Source organism: Zea mays, chromosome 1 (assembly GCF_902167145.1).
Source record: "Zea mays cultivar B73 chromosome 1, Zm-B73-REFERENCE-NAM-5.0, whole genome shotgun sequence".
In the NCBI taxonomy this organism is placed as follows: domain Eukaryota; kingdom Viridiplantae; phylum Streptophyta; class Magnoliopsida; order Poales; family Poaceae; genus Zea; species Zea mays.
This window is the reverse complement of record NC_050096.1, coordinates 22,763,620-22,788,859: the sequence shown is the minus strand read 5'-3', so window position 1 is coordinate 22,788,859 and position 25,240 is coordinate 22,763,620. Positions and strand designations below refer to the sequence as shown.

The following is a 25,240-nucleotide window of genomic DNA, read 5'->3' as shown; positions in this document are numbered from 1 at the left end:
ATTTAGTCTCGAAGATGGATTGAAAGGGAAAAAGGTGGACTTGGACCATGAAAGACTTCCACTGCACTCCAATGAGAGGGTAACTTATTCCAAGTTCATCTTTAGACTCTTATTGCCTTTGTATTCTTATTGAAGATTTTGGTGAGGCAATGGGGTTAAAGGGCCAAGATTGATCCCGTTTTGGTGCTTGATGCCAAAGGGGGAGAAAATAAAGGCCAAAGCAATAAATGGATCAGCTACCACTTGAGAGATTTGAAAATAGTTGAAAATAGTAGAGTAGAGCTTTTGTTTTGTCAAAACTCTTATTGTCTTATGGGAAAAATCCTTGATCAATCTCTTTTGGAATGACTCTCTTTATGCTTCAACATGTGTGTTTGACTTAGAGATAGAGATTTGAGTTCGATTTACAAAAACAAACCAAGTGGTGGCAAAGGATGATCCATATATGCCAAAATTGAATCAAAATAGATTTGAGTTCTATTTGATTGTTCTAGTTGCTTTATATTGTGTTGGCATAAATCACCAAAAAGGGGGAGATTGAAAGGAAAATGTGCCTTTGGGCCATTTCTAAGTATTTTGGTGATTAAGTGCCAACACAAGTGCTTAAATGTGAATCTATGCCCATGGATGAACAAAATGAAAATCACAAGTAAAGGTATGTTTCTAAGCCTTAGTACATTGGTTTTGTGTACTAATATATTTGTCTAAGTGTTAGAAACAGAGAGAAGAAGAAAAGGAGAATGTTGGCTGTGTACAGCCAACAGGCTGTTTCGGTCTGGGGCACCGGACTGTCCGGTGGTGCACCGGACAGTGTCCGGTGCGCCAGGCTGCCTCGGGCGAAGTGGTCGCTCTCGGGAATCAGCCGACGGCGTACGGCTAAAATTCACCGGACTGTCCGGTGTGCACCGGACTGTCCGGTGAGCCAACGGTCGGCCGAGCCAACGGTCGGCCGAGGAATCTGCGCGCGACATGTGGTCTGGCCAACGGTCGGAAGGAGGCACCGGACTGTCCGGTGTGCACCGGACTGTCCGGTGCGCCAGATCTGCAACGGTCGGCTTCGCCATTTAAGGAAGGGAATCGGGCACCGGACAGTGTCCGGTGTGCACCGGACTGTCCGGTGCGCCCGACGACAGAAGGCAAGGATGGCTTTCCAGATTTGTTCTCAATGGCTCCTAGCTGCCTTGGGCTATAAAAGGGACCCCTAGGCGCATGGAGGACTACACCAAGCAACTCTTAAGCATTCTTGATCATCCACACTCAGTCTTTGCACATCCGTTTGTGATTCTAAGTGATTCGAGCTCTGTTCTTGTGAGAAACTGTGAGATAGTCTTTGAGCTCGATTCTTGGCCGTGTGTGTGCGCATTTCGCTGTGGATTTGTGTGTGTTGCTTCCCTCCCTTACTCCGTGCTTTTTGTGAATCTTAAGTGTACGGGCGAGAGACTCCAATCTGTGGAGATTCCTCGCAAACGGGATTGAGAAAAGAAAAGCAAGAACACCGTGGTATTCAAGTTGATCATTGGATCACTTGAGAGGAGTTGAGTGCAACTCTCGTCCGTTGGGACGCCACAACGTGGAGTAGGCAAGTTTTGTACTTGGCCGAACCACGGGATAACCACCATGTCATCTCTGTGATTGATTTCTTGTGGTTATTGTGTTTTGACTCCTCTCTAGCCACTTGGCCATAATTGTGCTAACACTTAATAAGTTTTTGTGGCTTAAGTTTTGAAGTTTTACAGGATCACCTATTCACCCCCCCCCTCTAGGTGCTCTCAATATGTCTGAATCTAGTGACCCATAAAGATATGCGGTCACGACGTCCATCAACTGCAGAAGTAGACGTTTTTGTACTGCCAATGAAATTAAATATCGGAAGGTTATTCCATTCATAACAGGAGAATATGTCTCATTGTAATCAATTCCTGGTCTCTGGGTAAACCCTTGAGCAACTAATCTCGCTTTATATCTCACAACCTCATTGTTCTCATTCCGTTTCCGGGTGAAAACCCATTTGAATCCAACAGGATGGATTCTAGGAGGTGTAGGTATCACAGAGGTGAATACCTTTCTTTTTGCTAGTGAGGATAATTCAGAGTTAATTGCTTCCTTCCATTTGATCCAGTCCGAGCGTTGTTGACACTCTGCCATGGATTTAGGATCTGGGTCAGATAGAAGGTTACCAGCTATGATCGATGAGAAACATGAATTTATGACCGTAGTTTTACGATCATACAATTCTCCAGAACTAGTATAATTAATGGAAATCTCTTGTACCCCATGAAAGTCTTCTTGATTTACAGGAAGAGTAGATATGGGGTGTTCCGATGTACCAGCAACATCTGAATTGTGCACATGAGTGCTGGTTTGTGGATGTACAGTATCCATTTGGTGTCCATCAACTGGTGGTTGACTTTCGTTTACTGATTTGGAGGATCGAATGTTCCTCTCTTTCCTTTGACGCTTAGTAGAAGCATTATCCTGCTTAGCAGCCCTCACCCTCTTCGGTTGAGAAGATGGTTGAATGGTTTTTCGTGGTACCTCCACTCGACTGGGCGCATTAACAGCAGGATTCAAGGATTTTGTGACACCATTATAGTCAGTAAACGCATCAGGCAGATTGTTAGCAAAGTGTTGCAATTCTATAATTTTCTGAACTTGAAACTCAGATTCCTGGGTTCGAGGATCTGAGGACAGGATGGATTTGTCATCCCAATTGATTTCCTGGCATTCATTAGGATACTTGAATTCTCCCCCTAATGCCGGGAAATGGTCCTCGTTAAAGATGCAATCAGCGAAACGAGCTGTGTACAAATCCCCTGTAAGGGGCTCTAGGTATTTGATGATCGATGGGGATTGATATCCCACATAGATGCCCAATTTCCTATGAGGTCCCATAGCTGTTCGTTGAGGCGGTGATACAGGGGTGTAGACCGCACATCCAAATTTCCGCAGATGGGATATATTTGGAGGGTTTCCTCGAACCAGATGCAACGGAGATGTTGTATGATATGCAGTTGGGCGAAGTTGAATAAGATCAGCAGCGTGTAAAACTGCATGACCCCAACATGATGTAGGTAAATTGCATTCATGAAGTAAAGGTCTTGCGATAAGTTTGATCCTCTTAATAAGAGATTCAGCTAAACCATTTTGAGTATGTACATAAGGCACAGAATGTTCAATGTGTATTCCTTGGGCCATACAATAATCATTGAATGCTCTAGAAGAGAATTCAGCCGCATTATCTAGGCGGATTTTCTGGATTTTATGTTCAGGATAATGTGCTTTCAATCGAATGACTTGCGTCATGATTTTAGCAAAAGCATGGTTACGTGTAGACAGAAGGCACACGTGTGACCATCGTGTAGATGCGTCAATTAATACCATGAAATATCTGAACGGTCCAGATAATGGTTGTATGGGTCCACAAATGTCACCTTGAATTCGTTCAAGGAACTTGAGTGGTTCAGCGTGAATCTTAAGAGGAGATGGTCTTAAGATTAGCTTTCCCGTTGCACATGATGTACATATAAAATCAGATGGTTTAGGAAATTTGGCAGACTTTAAATCATGACCGATGCAATTACCTGTGATTTTCCGCATCATCCCTATTCCAGGGTGACCAAGGCGTGCATGCCAGGTCTTGAATGAATCTACATTCTGAAAAATCACTTTGTACGTAACATGAGGTACTGGTTTTATGTATGTGTAGTACAATCCGGATGGAAGTGAAGGTATTCTTTCCAGAATGTTAGTGCCATATTCAGAAGGTTTGGAAATGAGGAGAAATTCCTCATTGTTTTCTGTATGAGTAGAAATATGTAAACCACTTTTCCGAATATCTCGAAAACTCAGAAGGGTACGAGTTGAATCGGGATACAATAAAGCATCCTCGATAGTGACTTGTGTACCCATAGGGAGAGTAATAGTCGCTCGTCCAGAGCCAACTATTTTCGCATCGCGCCCAGCGATTGTCAAGATATTTCCTGACCTCTTTGTGAGAGTTTGGAAATATTTTGTTTCCCGAAGAATAGAGTTGGTGGTACCACTGTCTACAAGGCATAATTCTTCCTCCATTGGATTGACTTCCGCATAATCTATATAATCAAGAATTGCAAGAACTCAATTAATTATACATATAAGTACATACATAGTTATACAGTAGAGTATGGAGTATACACACAAATACCAATGTCTAGGTACTTATTACAGCACACATGTTGCACACACTCATAGACTACAGATAGATGATATCTGGTGGAGCATAAGGATCCTAGTTGAGGTCTCCAAACACATCACTCGAAGCATATTCGATGATGGCGTTGTCCAAGTCCATGTGATCGGTGTCGGTCAGAAGCGGAGGATTGGTCGTGCTTGGTTCCATTGTAGCCATGCTTGAGCAACCAGCTCCATCCTTCAAGTTAGGTGGGGTAGTGAAGTGAGCTTCATATCCCTGTCCTTCAGCATTTTTGCCCTTAAGAGATTGCTGGTACAGTTCCACTAAATGGCGAGGAATGCGACACTTCTTAGTAGGATGGTTGTAGCATCCACACTTCTTACACTTCTCTTGCTTGGAAGTGGGGGTGTCTTTCCTCGGAGCCTTTGTATTTTGCTTATCCGGACGCTTGTTGCGTTTGCGCTTCTTTGAATTATCAGACTTCTTGGGATGGCTTTTGGGGCCATCCCCTTTCTTCTCATTCTTCACAGCATGATGTATTTCAGGCATAGGAGCAGCTCCAACACGACGTTGCTTATGATTTTTCATCGTAAGCTCATCATGCTTTTCTGCCTGAAGTAGATCATGTATGAGTTCAGAGTAAGTCTGATAATTGCGAGCACGGTACTGATGCTGCAGGACCCTATCAGATGGGATCATAGTCTGAAGTGTTTTTTCAATCTTATCCGCATCTGATGGTTCCTTGCCGCAGAAACGCAAGCGAGCACAGATCTTATGAACAGCATGGTTGTAATCACCAATAGACTTGTAGTCTTGTAGACGAATATGGGTCCATTCATGATTCGCCTCTGGTAAGATTACAGCCTTTTGCTGCTCATATCTGTTTTTAAGAGATAACCATAATACATTTGGCTCTTCTTCCATCACATATTCTGCTTTCAGATCAGGATGGAGGTGATGTCTTATAATGTACAAAGCGTTGTACTTATAAGCATCATGCAGTGGGTCAACCCTCTCGTTGGGAGGGAGTAGTGCACTCAGAATATTCTTTGAGGCTAAGCTGATCTTGATATCCAACGCCCAGGTAGGATAGTTGTGACCATCAAGAGCAAGTTCTTCGAACTCGCGGGCCATGATCCTACACAAGCAACCAGAGAATTTCGTTAAGAAATCATCATGGGTGTGTTGTAATATGTGTGTTGTACACAACATACATGTATTCTTGCTCGTATTGGATTTAAGAGAAAAATCCAATTGAGATGAAAAATATGCAATATAATGCGATATTGCATAAATGAATGATAATTTAAGGTCTCAATTGCAAAGCGATGCAAGAGATCGAAAATTTCATTATGTAGTAAATAAAATATTCAAATGAAATTAAGTACCTATAGTAACTTAATAAGATGAATATATGAGTAGCAGAATTGCGTATGGAATTTAATAAATAAATAAATATTCTTGCTCGTATTAAGTTTTGAATAACTTAATTGAGATGAATATTAATTATTCTATATGTTCTATCAAAAAATTAATTCTGCTCGTATTAAACCTTTTTGGTTAAATTGAGATGAATTTTTTTTTGTTTTGAGTTTGCATTTTAAGGAATGCAAAAATAGAACACATGGCAATAAATATCACATGTAAAGAAAATATTTATTGACACCATTTCCAAGTACTAAAACTTTGGAAAAATTCGTGACAGAAGCTGCTACTGAAGGATTTATAAACTTCTTTAATCAAAGCAATCTAATTTTCTAGGATTTAGAAAACTGAAAATAGCTAAAATAAAAGGGAAAATGGCTAACTGGGCCTACGGCATGGGTAAGCAAACCGGCCCATCTATGGGCGTGCGTGGTCCATTTAAGTGATGGCAGTTAGGGTTTACAACCACTGTCGTCACCAGCCGCCGCTGGCCAGCCGCAGGGCGTCCTCGACGAGCCGCCACGCCGGGCTGTGTGCTCCCGCGTCGGGCGAGCCGCCGCGCCGGGCTGGCGAGCTCCCGCGCCGGGCCAGCCGCCGCGCCGGGCGAGCGCGCTGCAGCGCCAGCCGCCGCGCCGGGCTGGCGAGTTCCCGCGCCGGGCGAGCACCGCGCCGGGCGAGCCGCTGCCGCGCCGGGCGAGCGCGCTGCAGCGCCAGCCACCGCGCCGGGCGAGCCGCTGCCGCGCCGGGCTGGCGAGCTCCCGCGCCGGGCGAGCACCGCGCCGGGCGAGCCGCTGCCGCGCCGGGCCAGCCGCCGCGCCGGGCGAGCGCGTGCTGCCGGGGCGCGCCAGGGAGCCGCCCGCGACGCGTGCACCCGAGGCCGGGCGAGCGTGCTGCCGGGGCGCGCCAGGGAGCCGCCGCGCCGCGCGCACCCGAGGCCGGGCGAGCCCGTTCAGGGAAGACGGCGAGGCGGTGAGCGCGAGTGCTCACGGACGTCGTCATCGTCAGACGGTCTCGCTGTCGCCGACCATGACCCCGGCGCGAGTGGCCGTGGAGAGAGGTGGTGCGCCAGCCGACGTACCACCCTGTTGCCGCTCGGGCTCAAGAGCGTCGACGGTGAGACCGTTCCGGATGGGCCGTCGTCGGGAGTCGGGGTAGGCAGTCGCTGCTGCACCCCGTCGCAGAGGACTAAGGCGATCCTCTCATCGTCGTCGGAGGAAGAGGTGGCGTCGACGGCAACCGTCGCAGTGGACGTGGATGCAATCTGGCCGACGGGGCGACCGCGAGGGCCGGTTAATTTCCGCGCAGTCAGCCGTGTCCGGGCACGAGGGCGCGCTGGAGAGGTGACTTGAACGAGCAGTCCGCTCGATCGAACAGCGGGGGCGGCGGTGTCTGCATCCGTTGGAGGAGCCCGCGGGTGGCGAGCAGGACACGGCCCCCATCCATGGAGGGGGCAGTACCGCATTGGACGGAGCGGCTGCTGGGTCTCGGACTCACGCAACCGCTCTGCAACCCGCTCCGGCGAAGGCGATGGAGGACGCACCCATCGGTCTTGGCGTGGCGCTGGCGGTTGCTGCGGCGGTGCAGCAGGTGCCGCAACGTTGCTGGGACCAGCGCCAGGATCACCCCCGGTCCGACGGACGCGTTCAGGGTCAAGTGTGGCCCGGGCGTCCTTCTTGCTGCGCTTCTTGGCATGGTGGCGACCATGTCGATGCGCAGCACGTAGAAGACGACGTGCGGCAAAGTCAGCGCCTCGCCGGCGACGATGGCCACCGTTCAAAAACCGAAGGATGAAGGTAAGGAGGGCAACAGAAAGATCTTTGTAGATCATAGCGTACCCGACTGTTTTTCTTTTGATGAAGAACTCCTTGCCTCCGCTGTTCTTGTTTTGGCTTTTTTTCTCTCTTTTGTAAAGCAAGTGCTGATAACGTGTAAAGTAGAAACTCTGCGAGAATGAAATGAGAACTTCTGTTTCTTTATTGAATAAAGCAATGTATTTATACAAGGGGAGGAGACACAAAGGAGGGGTCAAAAGCCACGTCCGTACGTGGGGGATGTGCAGGGGCACGTCCCTTTGGGAGACGTCGGTTGCCACCAGAGAGCAACTGATTATATTTTATAACAGATTTGTTGGTTTATTGTGGTGTCGGCCGACTACTACGTGACGATGCTTATGTGCGCAGCGAGTAACAAGGACATCAAAATCACATGCCGGGAGCTTGCACGCCGCTTACCCTTCGCATCCAACCCCACCATTCCTCGTCTCACCAAGCAATTATGTATAGTATCCATCATATTTATTTGAAATCAATATCATGTTTGGGGTTTATGCCAACATGCAAGTTTATAATGGTAATGTGTTATTCGTTTATCGAAACATTTTTTATCGAATAATTTGTATACCGTTACAACTAGGGATGGATAACGAGCCGACTTGGCTCGTCCGAGTTCGAGCTAGCTCGTTAAGCTAACGAGCCAGCTCAGCGCAGCTCGGCTCGTTAAGATAACGAGCCACGGAGTCAGCTTGGCTCGGCTCGTTTACGAGCTCGAGCTGGCTCGTTTAGCTCGCGAGCCAGAGCAGAAAAAAAAAATATACATACTAATTATTTTTAGTTAATTTCAAACTAATTTAACAATAGAAAATAGTAATTATACTCATAGTTTCACAAACCACGTCAATATAACACCAAATTAGCACAATTCATCACTCATTAATTCATAAACATGTTCATCAGTTTAACCCATAATTATATTTGCATAGACCAAATTAACACATATACATAGTTCATTAATCATTAGTTTAATTCATAGGCTATAGACACCTCACATATATATATTATTCTGTAAATGATATGCATATAGTTTCGTTTTGCTGGAATATGGTAGCTCGTTTAGCTCGCGAGCTGGCTCGTTAACGAACCGAGCTGACTCGTTAACGAACATGTCAGCTCAGTTCGTGAAAAAAATTAAACGAGCCAATCCGAATTGACCATGAACCGAGCGAGCCACGAGCATTCCATCCAGCTCTGGTCACAACACACCAACATTTTTTATCGAATAATTTATATACCGTCACAACACACCAGCACCGTAGGTGACGAGTGTAGTTTTTTTTTTTTGCAAACAACAGGATTCGACGGTAGTGGTCACTCAAACTTCGGAGATGAAATTTTGACTTTAAAACTGAGATAGATAATCATAAATTCGTTTTTTAATCCGTACAGAGAGGTTTTCAAATACAATTTTGGTCCTTCTCCAACGTCGAGCCAATTTGTCAATGTTGATTCAGGTTCAGCATGCACTGCAACGAGTTTCTCGTTGAATACCAGCAGTCCACACCAGTGCTTTCTGGACTCCAGAATAAACTACTCCCTCCGTTCTTTGTCACTTGTCATGGTTTAGTTAAAAATGAACTAGACAATAAATATTCGAAAACGAGGTAGTACCAAATAAGCTAAGAACCAAACAGCGGAGTTCATATGCTTCGCCTTATCACCCACACCAAACAATCACCTCTCCAGCAATTGGGTTCACAGATCACCCATGCAGCACAGCAGCAGCAGCACCACCACCAAGCCCCATGCCAGTTCCACCACCACCATTACATACAGCCTACCGACATAGAATCTAAAGCACAAAGCAAAGCATAAAACGACTAATGGCAATGAAATGCTGCAAGTACAAGAGAGGGTGATAGATAGGAGGGGGGAGCATCAGATACTCATTGAGATCTGACAGGAAAGTCATCTTACACTGACGATAGCATATCACCATGGCATTGTTGAGATAACATTGTCCGGTTGTCCCATTTACAATACCAAGTTACCAACCGTTTCAGTGGCCACCTATCCACAAGAGCAGAACTGCAGGGGTCTTCACCATTGTGTACAGCAAAATTGTGTATCCCAGAACAAAAGGGGAACACAACAATGGTCAAACTAAACATCTCATGTTTTAAAGCTTGACTTGAAACTATAGCACCAGTTACCATATCATGTGAGGCTAATTAGTAAGAGGATCTGATCTTGAGAAAATGGTAGAATTAACAATTGGGGGAGAGGTCAGATCCGAAGGTCTTCGATGTCTGACAAAAGAGTTGCTCCACCAGCTGATCTTTCATCTGGGAGGCTAACCACCAACTGGCCACAAGCGCCAGCTATGTCCTGACCCATCTGCTGGCGAATAGTAGTTCTGATGCGGTAGATGCCTTTTAAAACCTTTTGGAAGTTCTTCACATTTTGGTCACTGCTTGTCTTGAAATTGCTTGATGACCCAATTGGATTGAATGGTATTAGATTTACAACCTGTTGTTAGTTTAGAGAACATATTAATGATTCTATTTCCACACACAAAGGTGAATGTACAAGTAATGCTAACTACATCCGATTATATAGAGTACGCATGTTTGAGGCAGAACTTAGTATGCGTTGACCATCACTTTTTATGAAGAATGTTAAAAAAGAGGTAAGACCCAGTGCTGGAGGCTCCCACATAAGTGGGATCTGAGGAAAGGATAAACCGGGCCTCCCGCAAATGCAGAAAGGCTGCTTCGAACCCGCAACCTAGTGACTCAGTGAGACAGCTCACCACTTGGTATTAAGAATATGTTTAGTGTACAAAAATTACACTACAAAGTTATTCCAAAAAATTTGTAACGCATAAAAACAGAAGGGTGACAATTTCATAAGCACCAATCAAAGATATGGACAATAATCAATTGAAATCACCTATAGAAAAATTGGGGTACCAGCATTACTAAACTGAAATGTCAAAAGCAAACAAATAGGGAAAGATGGAACAGTAGGACCTGTGGAGGCAATATAAAATGGACTGGATAAATAGGGAAAGATGGAACAGTAAGACCTGTGGAGGCAATATAAAATAGACTGGATAATGAACATCAGAAGTTGACCACAGCAAAATTGGTGTTAGACATCTGGTACAAAGAAGTGACTAGAAGAAAGGAACTAGAGCAAGGTAATAATGATAAAAATGCAGTAATGTGATAGTGTCTCACCGCTTTAAACGTTTCAAGCAGTTTACCAAGCTGATGTGCATGCTCCTCCTGATCGTTAACTCCATCAAGCATAATATACTCAATGAAGATGGTCTGCTTACTGTGATGAAAAGTGCAAATGTGATCAGAAATCAAATCCCCATGCTAATATTTTGACACTAGTAAGAGATGCATCATTGTAATCTCACCTCTCATTTTGATAGGACTGCAGGGCATTCATTAGCTTTCCTAAAGGAAAGGCACGTGCAGCAGGCATTATCTGACAGCGAATGTCTTGGTCAGGAGCATGCAATGACACTGCTAAATTCACCTTTGGAAGGTCACCATTGAATTTGTTGATTCCATGAATGATTCCGACCTGCAATCACAATGTAACAGGATGATTAACACTAAAATGTAATACAACTGCAGCAATTGTTAAGGAAAAATCAATCTATTATTTCCTCTAATTCAAAAGTGCAATCTTCAAACCAACTTTTAGCAAAATACAGGGGCAGAACACACCATGCTTCAAAGCTAATATGGGAGAACAGTCTGCTTGATAAATGAGCACACATATAAATAAATTAATTAATTAACAGGCATAGAAAAGACTTTTACTAAACAACATGATGGAACAATGAATTCTACAGTAAACCTAGATGCAGCAATAACACAAGTGAAAAGAAAGGTTTTGCATCAAAATAACATATCTTATGTAACTATATTTTGAAAAACATGATAAATGTTGAAATTTCTACAGGTGCTAAAACAATATATGATTGCTAGCAATAAGGTGGGATAGAACGGTTCATCCAAAGAATATACATCTGGCAAGCTACACAATTTATCAAGCAATATTTGCACAATTGAACAAACAGTTCTTGACGTATTAGCCATTGTGTGGTTTATCACAGCAGAAATTCATTAGGTCATTCAGAAGTGTACCAGGAGCAACTGGACAGCATACAGTTTATAAGATGTCACTAGTGAGAAAACATAGTGCTTCAAAAATTCTGAGAACGTGATTTCACATGCAAAAGTGATTATCCAAGTATGCTTACAGTAGATACAGTAATTCTCTTAGGTGAAAGCTGAAAAGGAGATCCAGTAAACACTCCGATTGCTTCAACCAAAGCATTATAGTTGTTCATCGGCTCCCCCATTCCCTGCATATAAACAGCACTCTTCTAACCTCTAGAAGACACTAATAATATTATAACAAACAATCAAATAGAACTCATTTATCATTGTTCTTCTCAATAATTGCATGACACCAGTGAGTTGGAGGAATGTTTAAATATGTACATAATAATTTACAATTTCAAAGTTAAACATGTGCAAACATTTAGCAAACCCACGAATTTGTAGCAAAAAGCAGTGTTTCTAATTTCCATATGAAAGCACATAGTCTAATAAGTGCCATAAAACATGAACATGAAAAAATAAATCATGTTTACTATAGTAATTTATAAATTAACTCAAACAGCATATCACCAGTTTTGAGAATGGGAAGCCCCAATTCTATTTATACTGGAAGGAATTTTTACAAGAACCATTGTCACCAGGAAAAGAAAAGCAGATCAACATATTGCCAGCTCAATCCATAAATCAAGCTGGCATTCATTCTATACATGTAAAGTTTGTGGGGATAATTTTCTAATTTTACGGAGGTAATACTTGCAAAATGAAGCATTGTTTGTCTGTAAATAGTTTGCCCCAATGTAAAGTATATAAAAAGTCAGGGTAATAATGCTCAGTGTTAGACTGCCATATATGGTGTGTGATATATGGTATGGGTACGTGCCAACTGCCAAGTATAGCAGCATGGACCTTGTATATGTTCGACTGCAATATATGGTGTGTGTGTGTGTGTGTATAAGGTATGGGCACGTGCCATGTATAGCAGGTCGGCCCTTATATATGGGTCAGAGAGATACGGGGAGATCTTGTTTGGTTCTGTTTTCATAAGCCATGAGATCTCCTCTCCCATATACACAGAGGTCTCTCTAATCAATCAATTCATTATTATGTGCTATCTCTATTGCTTTCATGACGAGCAAATCCTCTGCACTTACGTCCCTGAACGTAACTGCAGATGGGTCACTGACGTGTGGGCCGGCCTAGGCCTGAGCCACATGTCAATGACCAGACGTAACTGCAGACGATCTGTTTCCGCTTTCATGGTATCATTCGCCTAGGTTTAGCCTCGCAGTTCTGCTTCTCGCCGCCGTTGTTCCCTATGTATGCGCCATTTGCCACACCAGCTGCTATGGTCGGCGACCCTCCTAACCCACCTCCTGGCACTGCTGCTTCTAGCATAGTCGTCAGCGCCAGACAGCATGATCAACGCCGATCTGAACGCAGCCACCATTGCTGCTCTCCAATAGGCCGACGTTGCTCGTCTTGCAAGGAAGAACGCGGGCACACGGTCCAGGCCACCCGCGACGTCGCCCTCGTCCGTGCTACTGAAATTGAGCGCAATGCCGCCCTCGCCTAGACTGAGCCTGTCGCTCATGCACGTGCTACGGCTGAGCCGCCTCCGAACAACGCCAACCTTGATGGAGGTGACCTCGAGAACAATGCCCCCGTCGTCGATGCACCACACAACCACAACGCCTTCTTAGTCATGAGGCCACCGCACTGAATCTCAACGCCCAGGTTGTTGTTGTGCAGAACATTCTTGTGCTAATGTCCTCGTCCTCAACGTCACCTTGACGTTCCACACCCGCCGGTGCGAGGCGTTCCTCCTCGTCGTCGGCCAGTACTCCCTTGGGGGCACATCCTCTCCAACGATTTTGACCCCGACTAGGTGCGCATGGATTGTGTCGTTCTAACATGGATCAACAACACCATCTCCGACGGCCTCGCTGAGACCGTCATTGAGCATGGTGCCTCGCCCACAATATCTGGCTTGGACTCGTGTCGCAGTTCCTCGATAGCCGCAAAACTCGTGCCATCTTCCTTGAAGCCTCCTTCCGCACCATCACCCAAGGGGTCCTCACCATCATCGACTATTATCGAAAGCTCAAAGGCATGGCGGACACCCTTCATGACCTTAGTGAGCCAGTCTCCAACCGCAACCTTGTCCTCAACATCCTCCACGGTCTCAACAATTGTTTTGAAGATATTGGGCTTCATCTTTGTCATAGACTCCCCTTCCCCTCTTTTTTGCAGGCGCACAACGATCTGCTAAGAGATCACTATGGCAGTAGTTCCTCCGGCCACCACATTTCACGTCACATACCACTTGTATTTTTCAACTCATGTAATCGTGGACGTCATCAGTAGTCAACGTCTCTGACTATAAGTATTATCATTCGTTCTTGATGATTTTTCGCATTACCATTACACGTTCCCCCTGCAACTGAAATCTGACACATTTTCCACCATGTTTAATTTCTTTGCCTATGCCATCACACAATTTGGTGTTCCCATTTAGGGCATCCAATGCGATAAAGGTCGCGAATTCAATGAACATAGCGCCCGCAATTTCTTTCACTCCAACGTCATCCAACTTCATATGTCTTTCCCCTACACTTCGCCTCAAAAGGGTAAAACCGAATGCATGTTTCGCACCATCAATAGTGTCGTTCGCTCCTTGTTTCAGGATAATGTCCTCCTCAATATTCTACCAACTAAAGCAATCAACTTATCCACACCCCATATCGCTCTCTTTGGATCCCCACCCTCATATACTCATCTCCGTGTTTTCAGCTGCCAAAGCTACCCCAACCTTTCTGCCACTGGTCCTCAAACTCGCTCCTCCTTGTGTGTTTTCCTCCGTTACTCCCCTCACCATAAGGGTTATTGTTGTCTTGATCAGTATTCCAACCGGATCAATATTTCTAGGCATGATATGTTGTCTTCAATGAGACGCCATTTCCCTTTTCAACGGACTCCAACAACTTCCAAGAATTTTTAGTTTTTACTCTCTACTAACATTGTGATGGCCCCTCTAGCACCATCATACTTTCCCCTTCTACAAGACTCCCCAACGACTCTTCTGCATAGCCATGTCATGTGCGACTGAGGCCACGCCTAGGGCACCTAAGGCTCCTATGGTCGACCGCTCCTCGCTTGGGCTTGGCACGATCGCCAACGCGCCTAGCCCGACTCGCCTCACCTAGGTGTGACCACCCCACCTAGGCCTAGCGTGGCACCTAGAACTTCCACAGCATCGCCCAGGCATAGTTGTCAAGGCGTCCATAAGGCGACGCTTAGGTGACGCATAAGCGCTAAGACGTGCTCCGGTCGTAAGGCATCTGCATCGCCTTACCTGGGAGCTTAAGGTGTCCGCTTTGGCCATTAGGGCATCGCCCTGGCACCTTGAAGAGGTATAAGGCGATGAGAAGAGGACACATTGGGGTGTTGTAGGGATGGAATACGGTTCTTAAGGTTGGATCTGACCTGAGTGATGCATGCGATTTGAAATTGTCCCGATCGAGCTCTGGTCGTAAGGGGTGGCGACACTAGTCCCTGGCTCCTGGCGGCGCTGATCCCTCCGCTGCGCCGGCAAGGTCCCCTGACGACTTGACTCCCTCACCTCTGCGGCGGTCCCTCCCGTTTACATCCTCTCCAGGTCGCGTCGCTGCGTCGGTGAGCCCTCCCCTCCGCGGCGACCCCCTCCACGACGACCTCCTTCCCCTACCGGTGAGCCCCTCCCTCCCCTACTAGCGAGCTCCCCCTCGACCCCTCCCCTCCGGTCAGCTCTACTAGTCTGCTAGTCTACTCTCTTGGTCAGGTCAGCTCTACTCTATGTCCTCTCAGTTTGACTCGACCAAGAGCCCATATGACCGTATGGCCAATACTAACTTGTGAATTATCCCAACCTCTAACCAATAGCCAGTCCTATGGCCCATATGACTCAGCCAAAAAATGCTTTATAACTTGTGAATTATTCTGCAGATTTGTGATGGAGAGCGCTGACTCCAATCCTGCTGCCTCTGTGGATGCAAATGCAAATACATATGACTCTATGGCCGATCCAAAGCGGAGACTATATTCCTATTTATTCTATTTTATTGCCTATTTTTATATATTAATAAGGTGTCGCCTCGCCTTACGTCTTATCGCTTAAAAGGTAAAAAGGGGGTCGGTCGCCTTACCTCGCGTTGCCACTTTAACAACTATGTGCCCAGGCCTAGATCACTTTGGTTGTTCTCCCCGCCTCAGCTTCCTTCTGGCCTAGCCCCGTCACCAAGACAGGCTTCACCAGAACATGGCCCAACTCTATTGCCAGGACAGCCCTCGCCAGACCATGGCCCAGCTCCAACCGCTCCATCGACGGCACGGGCTATCGCTACCCAACATTTGGGGGTTCATCTACTCAAGTCACCCACGCCCTCCCCACTCTAAGTCTTGTCTCGACCTCCATTCCAACTTTGACTCCTACTCACCTTCCTGTCGGGGTCGTTCTTGTACCGCTTGACTGGACGGGTGCTCGCAGGCTCGCCCAAGCTTGGCTGGCCACATACGGCCGTTTCGGGCATATGTACAAATGCATCCAAATGATCTTAAAATGGCTTGTGTTGCATCCGTCCATGTAGATTGTGTCTCCCGCGTGCAGGCAACCAAACAGGAGCACAGACAAAGTAACCGCATATAGTGGCTCAGAACGAGACCATGCGGGCAACCAATCAGGTTGGTAGTTCCTATGGTAAATCAGCACACCACGAAGACGCATGCAAAGTCTAGCCTTCGGCTCCTGGTGCTCTTCTAGGCGGCTCCTCTGTCGCCCATCCTGCGATCTTACTGTGTTGTTATCGTTGACCCTAACTATCGTCTAGCTATGCAAGAGTTCTCAACACTTCTTGCCAACCACACTTGGGATCTCGTTCAGCAACCACCTCACTCCAATGTGGTGATTGGCAAGTGGGTGTTCAAGCACAAGTTCAAGGGTGATGGTTCACCTGAGCGCTATAAAGCATGTTGGGTCCTTCATGGTTTCACTCAACATCTTGGCATTAATTACGGCAAGACTTTTAGTGTCGTCATCAAGCTTGTTATCGTCCAAACAGTTCTCACTGGCAGTCCCACAATTGGCCAGTCCATCAGCTCGATGTGAATAACACTTTTTTTCATGGCACCCTTTCAAAGTCTATCGTGCCCAGCCTCTAGATACATTTGAAGTTTTTTCTTATCCAGACTCCGTCTGTCGCCTAAATAGGTCACTCTATGAGCTGAAAGCCTAAAACAATCAAACAAGCCCTTCGTGCTTGGTACAATCGCTTCGACGGCTCTTCTTCAGCTTGAGTTTGTGGAGGCTAAGACATATACTTCATTGTTTCTGTTTCATCATGGTCATGATGTTACGTACCTCCTGCTCTATGTGAATGAGATCGTGTTGATCGCCTCCTCCAACCTCTCCTTTGTCGCATCATTGGAACTCTTCAACATGAGTTTTCTATGAAGGATTGGGCAGACTTCATCATTTTCTGGGTATGCATACTTAACACACTGCTTCTAGTTTGCTTGACTCTCAACGATAGTATATTTTGGATATTCTAGGTCGTGCTAGAATGGTCGATTGTAGGTCATGCTACACTCCCGTTGACCTCAATTCGAAGTTATGTGCTGATAGTGCTACTATCTCCAATCATATAAATTATCGCAGCCTCACTAGTGCTCTACAATACCCACTTTCACTCGACCGGACATTGCATATGTTGTCCAACATGTGTGTCCTCATATGCATGACCCGAGATAGCCTCATCTTGAAGCAATCAAATGTATTTGTGTTATGTTCATGGCACTTTGAACTTGGGTCTTCACATATGTTCTTCTAGTCAGTCTAACCTCGTGTTCTACTTAGATGCTGATTGGCTGTCCTCTTCAGGCTATGTTGTGTTCCTCGGTGATAACTTGATTTCTTGGTCATCCAAACGTCAGAACACCATATCTCATTCCAGTGCAGAAGCAGAGTAACGTGTCGTTGCCAATGCAATCGTCGAGGCTTCCTGGTTATGCCAGCTCCTAGCTGAGCTGCAACTCCATTGTGCTTTGCCACGTTGGTCTATTGTGATAATAATATTAGCACAAATTACATGTCTTCCGATCACGTGCAGCAACAGTGCACCAAACACATTGGGATTGATCTCCACTTCGTTCGAGAACTGGTAGCCTTAGGGTCTATTCACATACTTCACATTCCAACGACGTCTCAGTCAGACATATTTACCAAAGGGTTGTCAACTTCTGTCTTCACGGAGTTTCAGTCCAGTCTCAATGTTTGCCTCATCGACGTTGTGATTGTGGGGAGTGTTAGACTACCATATATGGTGTGTGTATACATGGTATGGGTACGTGTCATGTATAGCAGGTCGTCCCTTGCATATGTTCGACTACCTAAATGGGCGGGTGTAAATGGTATGGATATGTGTCAGGTATAGCAAGCCGACCCTTGTACATGGTTAGAGAGATACAAAGAGATGTCGTTTGGCTCTATTGTCATAAGCCACGAGATCTCCTATACAGTGGCGGAGGACAAAATAATAATGAGGTATGGCTGAAGAAGGACAAAAAAAGAGAAAAACATGATGCAACACATAGGACTCGAACCTGGAACCTTTTGATTGCAAGCAGTTGAACTTACCATTACACCAAACATGATTTTTAGGTATGGTTCAAGCCATAGTTAGCCATAACGGGTGCTCCGCCACTGCTCCTATACATATAGGGCAACGCTATTCGTCAACCTAGGTGACGAACACACACCCTGAAATAACTTGACAAATTTTCATGAACTGTTAAGTCATTCATGATTTTTGTTAAGTCATTACACGGTGAGTGATCGTCACCTAGGGTGGAAAATAGCATTTCTATATATGTTCGTGTGTGTGTGTGTGACTGTGTGCGCACGCGCACACATAGGTCTCTCCAATCAAACCAATCCAATATTATGCGCTTCTCTATTGCTTTCACTCGGTATCATCACAATGATCTAAGTTAAGAATACAATCTAATGTGAGGGTTACATGTGACATTTGTTGGCAAAAGAATGGATGTTCTTTTCCAATCTATGAATCATAATGAGCTTATTTGTTCATGGAATCAACAATAAAATCAAATAACACGGTTAAATTTGGTCAGCATAATCAAGACGAAAACAATGCTCCAAGGGATCACAAAAGAAGCATAGTCATTGCATTCTAATGTCACGATTTTTTGAATAGATAGAAATTTCAAACAACCACTAGTATTTGAGTGAAAATTACCATGAAAACAACATTTCGGATCTGAGAATAGCGAGATGCATGGACCAGCTGCTCTACAATTTCTCCAGAAGACAGATTGCTTTTGAAGCCCATTGTTCCAGTAGCACAGAATCTGCAGCCCATCTTGCACCCAACCTGTTTAGTATTGTAAAAGGATTGAAGAGCAGTCAACAAATATACAGTTACAAGCTTACTCAACAAATATAAAGTATTGAAGAGCAGTCAACATAACTTAATTGTCATCAGTATGTTATGATTCTCGAATCATAACATACTGATGACAATTAAGTTATGAACAGGTCTTCTGGCAAAAGGTTTTAAACAATTTAAACCGTTAAAAACAAATTCTTCCAGACCTGAGCACCTGACATCCAACATAGAAATATATATTGACCTGTGATGACACACAGAGGGTTGACCGCACTCCACCAGGCCGAGGCTTTCCATCATACTTCCCCAGCCGTGTGTCATATCGCATGACCACTGCTTCTACAGACTCCCCATTCTACACCACAAATGTTACATCTAATAAGTTTTCTTAAATGTTAAATAATATAGAAACTGAAACGAATAACTTCCTCGCAACAAAAAATGACAAATAAGTAATGCACAGGCATAAAATAAGATAAAGTGATAAACAACAACCAAGTTAAAAGGCGGAGGGGTTTGAAATAGAATTGTAGCTTGCAAGAAATGTTGTCCACCTGTAAGTAGTTCACTATGCAAAAAAGGGGTGCAATTGAAATCACATAGTTATAGGCTATTTAACACAGGAGTTATTATCACAAGTCATATAACATATTATAAGAACCATGAGACCATTATATATTGAGCTATTCATTTTGAAGATGACTCGAACCTCCTATTATCTAGCCAGATAGCAACAAAAAAATGCTCCTGCGCAACAGTTGGTAGAGTTAATGGTAGCAACAGGTCAAGCATTTAAGTCATTGTTTTCAAGTCCAACGACTTGCTGGTCGTTCTGGCCGACCGACTTGGGTGATCAATCGCGATTAATCATGATTAGTCAGACGACTTGGACGATTATACTTGTCTTTTTTTATGAAGCACGACAAGCAAAAGGCCCTGCTTGTTAGCTATAGTTGTCTTTGAAAAAAATATTTAATGATTGGATGGTTTGGGTGCTGCAGGTTGAATTCATAGCAGTTAGAGTAAAATAGCACATATCTGAATCTTAGTGCTTCCTATTCATATTGCAGCTCTATTATGTCCATGACAACAATAATGATGAATTTCTCTTCCCAAAACAATCATAAAACAGCATTAGGTATTTCAAGGTATGCTAATATCTTCCAGAAACATTGGAAACCCAGATAAAACATGAAACAAGTACTGTTTTCTAATGCCTACTCTACCAGAGACAATCAGGGTGAATTCAGTCCCTTAGGGCTAGTTTGGGAACCGTTTTCCCAAGGGATTTCTATTTTCCCAAGGAAAAATTAGTTCATTTTCCCTTGGGAAAATAGGAATCACTTGGGAAAATGGAGTTCACAAACTAGCCCTTAAATAGTCCCCATGAGGCTAACCAATTATGCATGTGTCAACCATTCCATTCCCAAGGGAGTAATCAAACAAGCATATGTTTCATAAGCTCACATCGCCAAGAGCAAATTGCTAATGTACAAGGACGTCTCAACTGAATGCAAAACTAACTAGGGAAATAATCGGGGAGCCTACAACGTATTCCCAACTTCGCATAATCTCCAGAACGCCAGTGGGTTGCATGCTTTCGCACGCCAAATGCCACATTTCTGGCTGTGCAAATTACCTGCAGGCAGATGAGAAGCTTGGTCGTGGTGCGGTCCTTGGAGTCCGCGGCAGCGGTTAGCGTCGAAGTGGTCGGCCGGAACTTCTGCCGGAGGAGCGCGTACGCGGCCGCCGGCAGCGACGGAACGCCATCCAGGTCGCTGCACCTAGGGTTTTGAAGTACGTACCTGCGCACGCAGAGAGGATCGCTCAGGTTAAACAGAAAAATAAAATAAAACTTGGGGACATGGAGAGGGAGACGGGCGGGGTTGTGGCAGTCGCCTGTGATTTGGCGTAAAGAAGCGTACTTCCAGATGAGAGGGATGAAGTGGGCGGAGATGCCGGCCGCGGAAAACTCCGAGCGGATGTGGACGGCGTCGAAGACGGAACGGCGCGATGACGGCGCCTTCGACGACGACGCCATTGGGGTCCGAGAGAGGAAAGGGAAGGGGAAGGGGAACGGACGCGGCGGCCGGCGGGGTTTGGAACTTCGTGTGCGAAATTGCGTTTACGGCTTGTGTGGAGTACAGCCACAGGACTACGGGAGTGGGGCTCTGGTGTGGGTTTTTGACAGGGCTTTGAGTGCAGCTATGGAAGTGAGCGTTTGATACTTTGATTCAAAGCCGCACCGGACTGTGTAAAATAGTGATTTTATTATAGATGACACTATTTATGGATGTTTAGAATGGGTCCATATGTAATTTATAATATTAATTTAAATAATTTTAAAAAATAATTTATATAATAAATAAAATGATTTATCTAAATGTCTTCTAAAAGCTTAAGGGTCTGTTTGGTTGGGATGTGGCTGTGAAAAAAGTTGTTGTGGGCTGTGAGCTGTGGAAAAAGCTGTTAGACTGTAAGTTGTTAAAAAGCTAAAAACCGTTTGGTGGAAACCACTAAAGTCGTTAAAAATTCTTCGATATATGTTTTCATAGTTCCATCCGAAAAGCCGCTAAAAGCAGGTCCAGGAGTGCTTTCAGATTTGCACTACGAGAAAGTCGACTTTTAGTAAAAGGTGCTTCCTGGATCCAGCCCTTTGGTTGGCTTTTGGCTTTTAAGGGGGACAAAAGTCAAAGCCAAAAGTCAAACCAAACACACCCTAAAACTCTAGCTTCACGATTTTCTGGAGCATCTAATTACATGCTCTACCAACTCCACGATATTTCCTGGAGCTGGAGCTATCCCATACAAGATCTTAGTCGGTAAAATTTAAAATAAAGGATAAAATACAGAATAGAATAGCTGGTGATAGGGGTGGATATTTTAAAATCGAGCCTGAACTGAACCCGAACAGACCGAATTCTCGGTCTATTCAGATTTTCGGGTTCGAGTTTGGTTCCTATATATGCTATATTTCGGGGTATGGCTTTGGATTTGGTTACTAACCTTTAAAATCTGAATAGACCGAATAACCCGAAATGTAAAAAGCTCTTAATATGTGACGGTATTACTATTATATGATTTATGAACTTATTAGCTAGAAATAATGATATCATCTTAATGATAGTATATATATCTTTGTATGCTATTTTTTATAGTAGCTTGTTATAATAATAATATTTTCAATTAATTATTTATTATATATATTTTAATAAAAAGATATTAGTTTGTTTATAATTCGGGTCTACCGAATAGACCGAATCGAAATTATGAGTATATTTGGATTCAGTTTCTAAAATATTTTTGAACATTTCGGTTCTAATTTTTCAGAACACGAATAGACCGAACCGAATTAGCCTAATAGACCGAATGTCTAACCGTAGCTGGTGATCGTCTAACACTAACCCTCCAGCAAGGGTTCGATTTTTGTTAGGTCTTGTTCGTTTATCTAGGAATGTACCAGGAATTATTCGAAATGATCAAAACTTATATAAATTAGAGAAACAAACCGGCTAGGAATTATTTTGTGCCTCCGTTCCGGATAAAACGAACGGCCCCTTAGTCTCCCCGCACGAGAAACGGACCACGTTGGCCCAGGGCCGGAGCTAAGATTTTGGTGGCCCAGGGCGAACACAGAAATGAGGCCCCTTATATTATATAAATATATATTCTTCTATAATACATATATTTTTTATTTATAACAAGTAATATAATATCTAAAAATATACTAAATAAAATTTACAATACCTTAAAAAATTTCTTCTAACATTTCTGGAAGCAAATTCATCAAGCAAAACGAAATATATTTAATCTACAGGACTACAGATCATAAACAAGCACACACTGATTAGGCAATAGGTCTGAGAACCGTACCTAAATCTTGTGCGTCGTGCGTGCGTGATGGATCAGTGTGTGGAGCTGCCGGCGAAGCAAGGCGTCAATGCGACGGCGAACCACGGAACCAGGCGTCCTGATTCCTGCCTGGACTCCAAGGCGGCGTGATGATCCAATTAGGTGGCGGCGCGTTGCAGAATTAGGTCAGGGCGAGTTGTGCGCAGGAGCAGTCGAAGCGTTCGCGTGGTATAGCTGGGACGGATGGTCGGACGATCTAATCTAATTAATCTAATTAGGCGTAGGGAGGCAGGTAGCAAGCAGGTCAGGCCTGTGCGGACGATTGCTTGCAGGCCTGATTGCATGCAGGGCCCATCGCTTCAAGCCTTCAACTGATCTAAGACTACTACATATGCATGCATGGGGGTGGGGCCCCTAGGATCTGGGGGCCCAGGGCGGCCGCCGTGGCAGCCCTGTAGTCAGCGCCGGCCCTGCGTTGGCCCTGTCAGAAGACTTTGGTCGCTCGCTCCAAAGTCGTTGCTGAGTCGCTGGTCAGTGGACCGTATGTCATTAGTATAAGGGTCTGTTTGTTTACCCCCATGTATTATATAATCTGGATTATTTTGGAGGATTATATAATCTGGATTATATAATCTGAGTAGTCTTGTTTGTTTACCCAGATTATTTGAGTTGTTAATAGGATTCTTTTGTACGAGAAAGACAAGAATGTCTTCTATATTTGTATTAGGTCGAACCAGACAATGCCACCTGGAGCCTGGCGGCTAGGGTTAGGAGGAGTCAAGGAGGAATTATGCTGGATTTGCTGGTCGCTGGATGCCGGATAGGCGCAAAAACGATTCGGTGGATTATAATGGCATTGGTGGGTAATTTCTAGGAAACTTGAAAGGGTAGTGGGGAAGTGGGAAAAATAATCTGAAATAAGCATCTCCTCACTTGCTTATGGATTATCATAATCCAAGGGGTTAGATTATATAATCTGGGCAAATAAGTTGGACTGTTTGTTTGCCTCTTAGAATTATTTAATCAAGATTATATAATCTGGGGGTAAACAAACAGGCCCAAGTATGATGGCTGGCTTATGCAGGGGATTATCAAACTACTAAAAAACTGAATACATAGGAGCTCTCTGTTGTCTCATTATCAACCCAACCTATCCCTCTCTCGTCTACCTCTTTCTCCTCTTCTCCAATCCAATCCATTTGTGATCTATGTGCTAACATAGACTACGCCGTGAAGGTCGTTGTCATCGCGGTTGTCCTTCCAGCCATCGGTGGCGAGCCCCGCACACTAATCTCAAGTTTAATTTGATCCTCGGTCTAGGACGAGCGGTCTTCAACGTGTTCCGGTGGCGTCGACTACGTGGTGAAGCAAACTCGGAATTATTGTTGCCTAATCGAACTCACGGATTTCAAGCATTGAGGTAACGACACTTCATTGGTACAATATTTAGCTACCGCGTCATCAATGTAGTTTCCCTCGCACCAGGGCCGGAGCTAAGATTTTGGTGGCCCAGGGCGAACACAGAAATGAGTCCCCTTATATTATATAAATATATATTCTTCTATAATACATATATTTTTTATTTATAACAAGTAATATAATATCTAAAAATATACTAAATAAAATTTACAATACCTTAAAAAATTTCTTCTAACATTTCTGGAAGCAAATTCATCAAGCAAAACGAAATATATTTAATCTACAGGACTACAGATCATAAACAAGCACACACTGATTAGGCAATAGGTCTGAGAACCGTACCTAAATCTTGTGCGTCGTGCGTGCGTGATGGATCAGTGTGTGGAGCTGCCGGCGAAGCAAGGCGTCAATGCGACGGCGAACCACGGAACCAGGCGTCCTGATTCCTGCCTGGACTCCAAGGCGGCGTGATGATCCAATTAGGTGGCGGCGCGTTGCAGAATTAGGTCAGGGCGAGTTGTGCGCAGGAGCAGTCGAAGCGTTCGCGTGGTATAGCTGGGACGGATGGTCGGACGATCTAATCTAATTAATCTAATTAGGCGTAGGGAGGCAGGTAGCAAGCAGGTCAGGCCTGTGCGGACGATTGCTTGCAGGCCTGATTGCATGCAGGGCCCATCGCTTCAAGCCTTCAACTGATCCAAGACTACTACATATGCATGCATGGGGGTGGGGCCCCTAGGATCTGGGGGCCCAGGGCGGCCGCCGTGGCAGCCCTGTAGTCAGCGCCGGCCCTGCCTCGCACCATCACTTAAGCCACTTGTCGGGGACCATAATTAGGGGTACCCTCAAGACTCCTAATTCTCAGCTGGTAACCCTCATCAGCATAAAGCTGCAAAGGCCTGATGAGTGCGACTAAGTTAGGGATCAGTCCATTCGAGCGACTCGATCACGCCTCGCCCGAGCCTAGCCTCGGACAATGGCAGCCGACCCGGAGGATTTCCGTCTCGCCCGAGG

General features: G+C 44.8%; 1 protein-coding gene across 1 annotated transcript; it reads right to left on the bottom strand.

Moving 5' to 3' along the window:
• Positions 1–9,293: 9,293 nt before the first annotated feature.
• On the bottom strand, positions 9,294–21,133 carry LOC100277741 (uncharacterized). Its single transcript, NM_001151233.2, has 8 exons — positions 20,881–21,133; positions 20,595–20,760; positions 19,200–19,310; positions 18,806–18,940; positions 11,654–11,758; positions 10,799–10,968; positions 10,611–10,710; positions 9,294–9,897 (listed from the first exon to the last, which is right to left on the bottom strand). The coding sequence occupies exons 1-8, from the start codon at positions 20,994–20,996 to the stop codon at positions 9,655–9,657; spliced, it is 1,146 nt and encodes a 381-aa protein (NP_001144705.2). The 5' UTR covers positions 20,997–21,133; the 3' UTR covers positions 9,294–9,654.
• Positions 21,134–25,240: the final 4,107 nt, after the last annotated feature.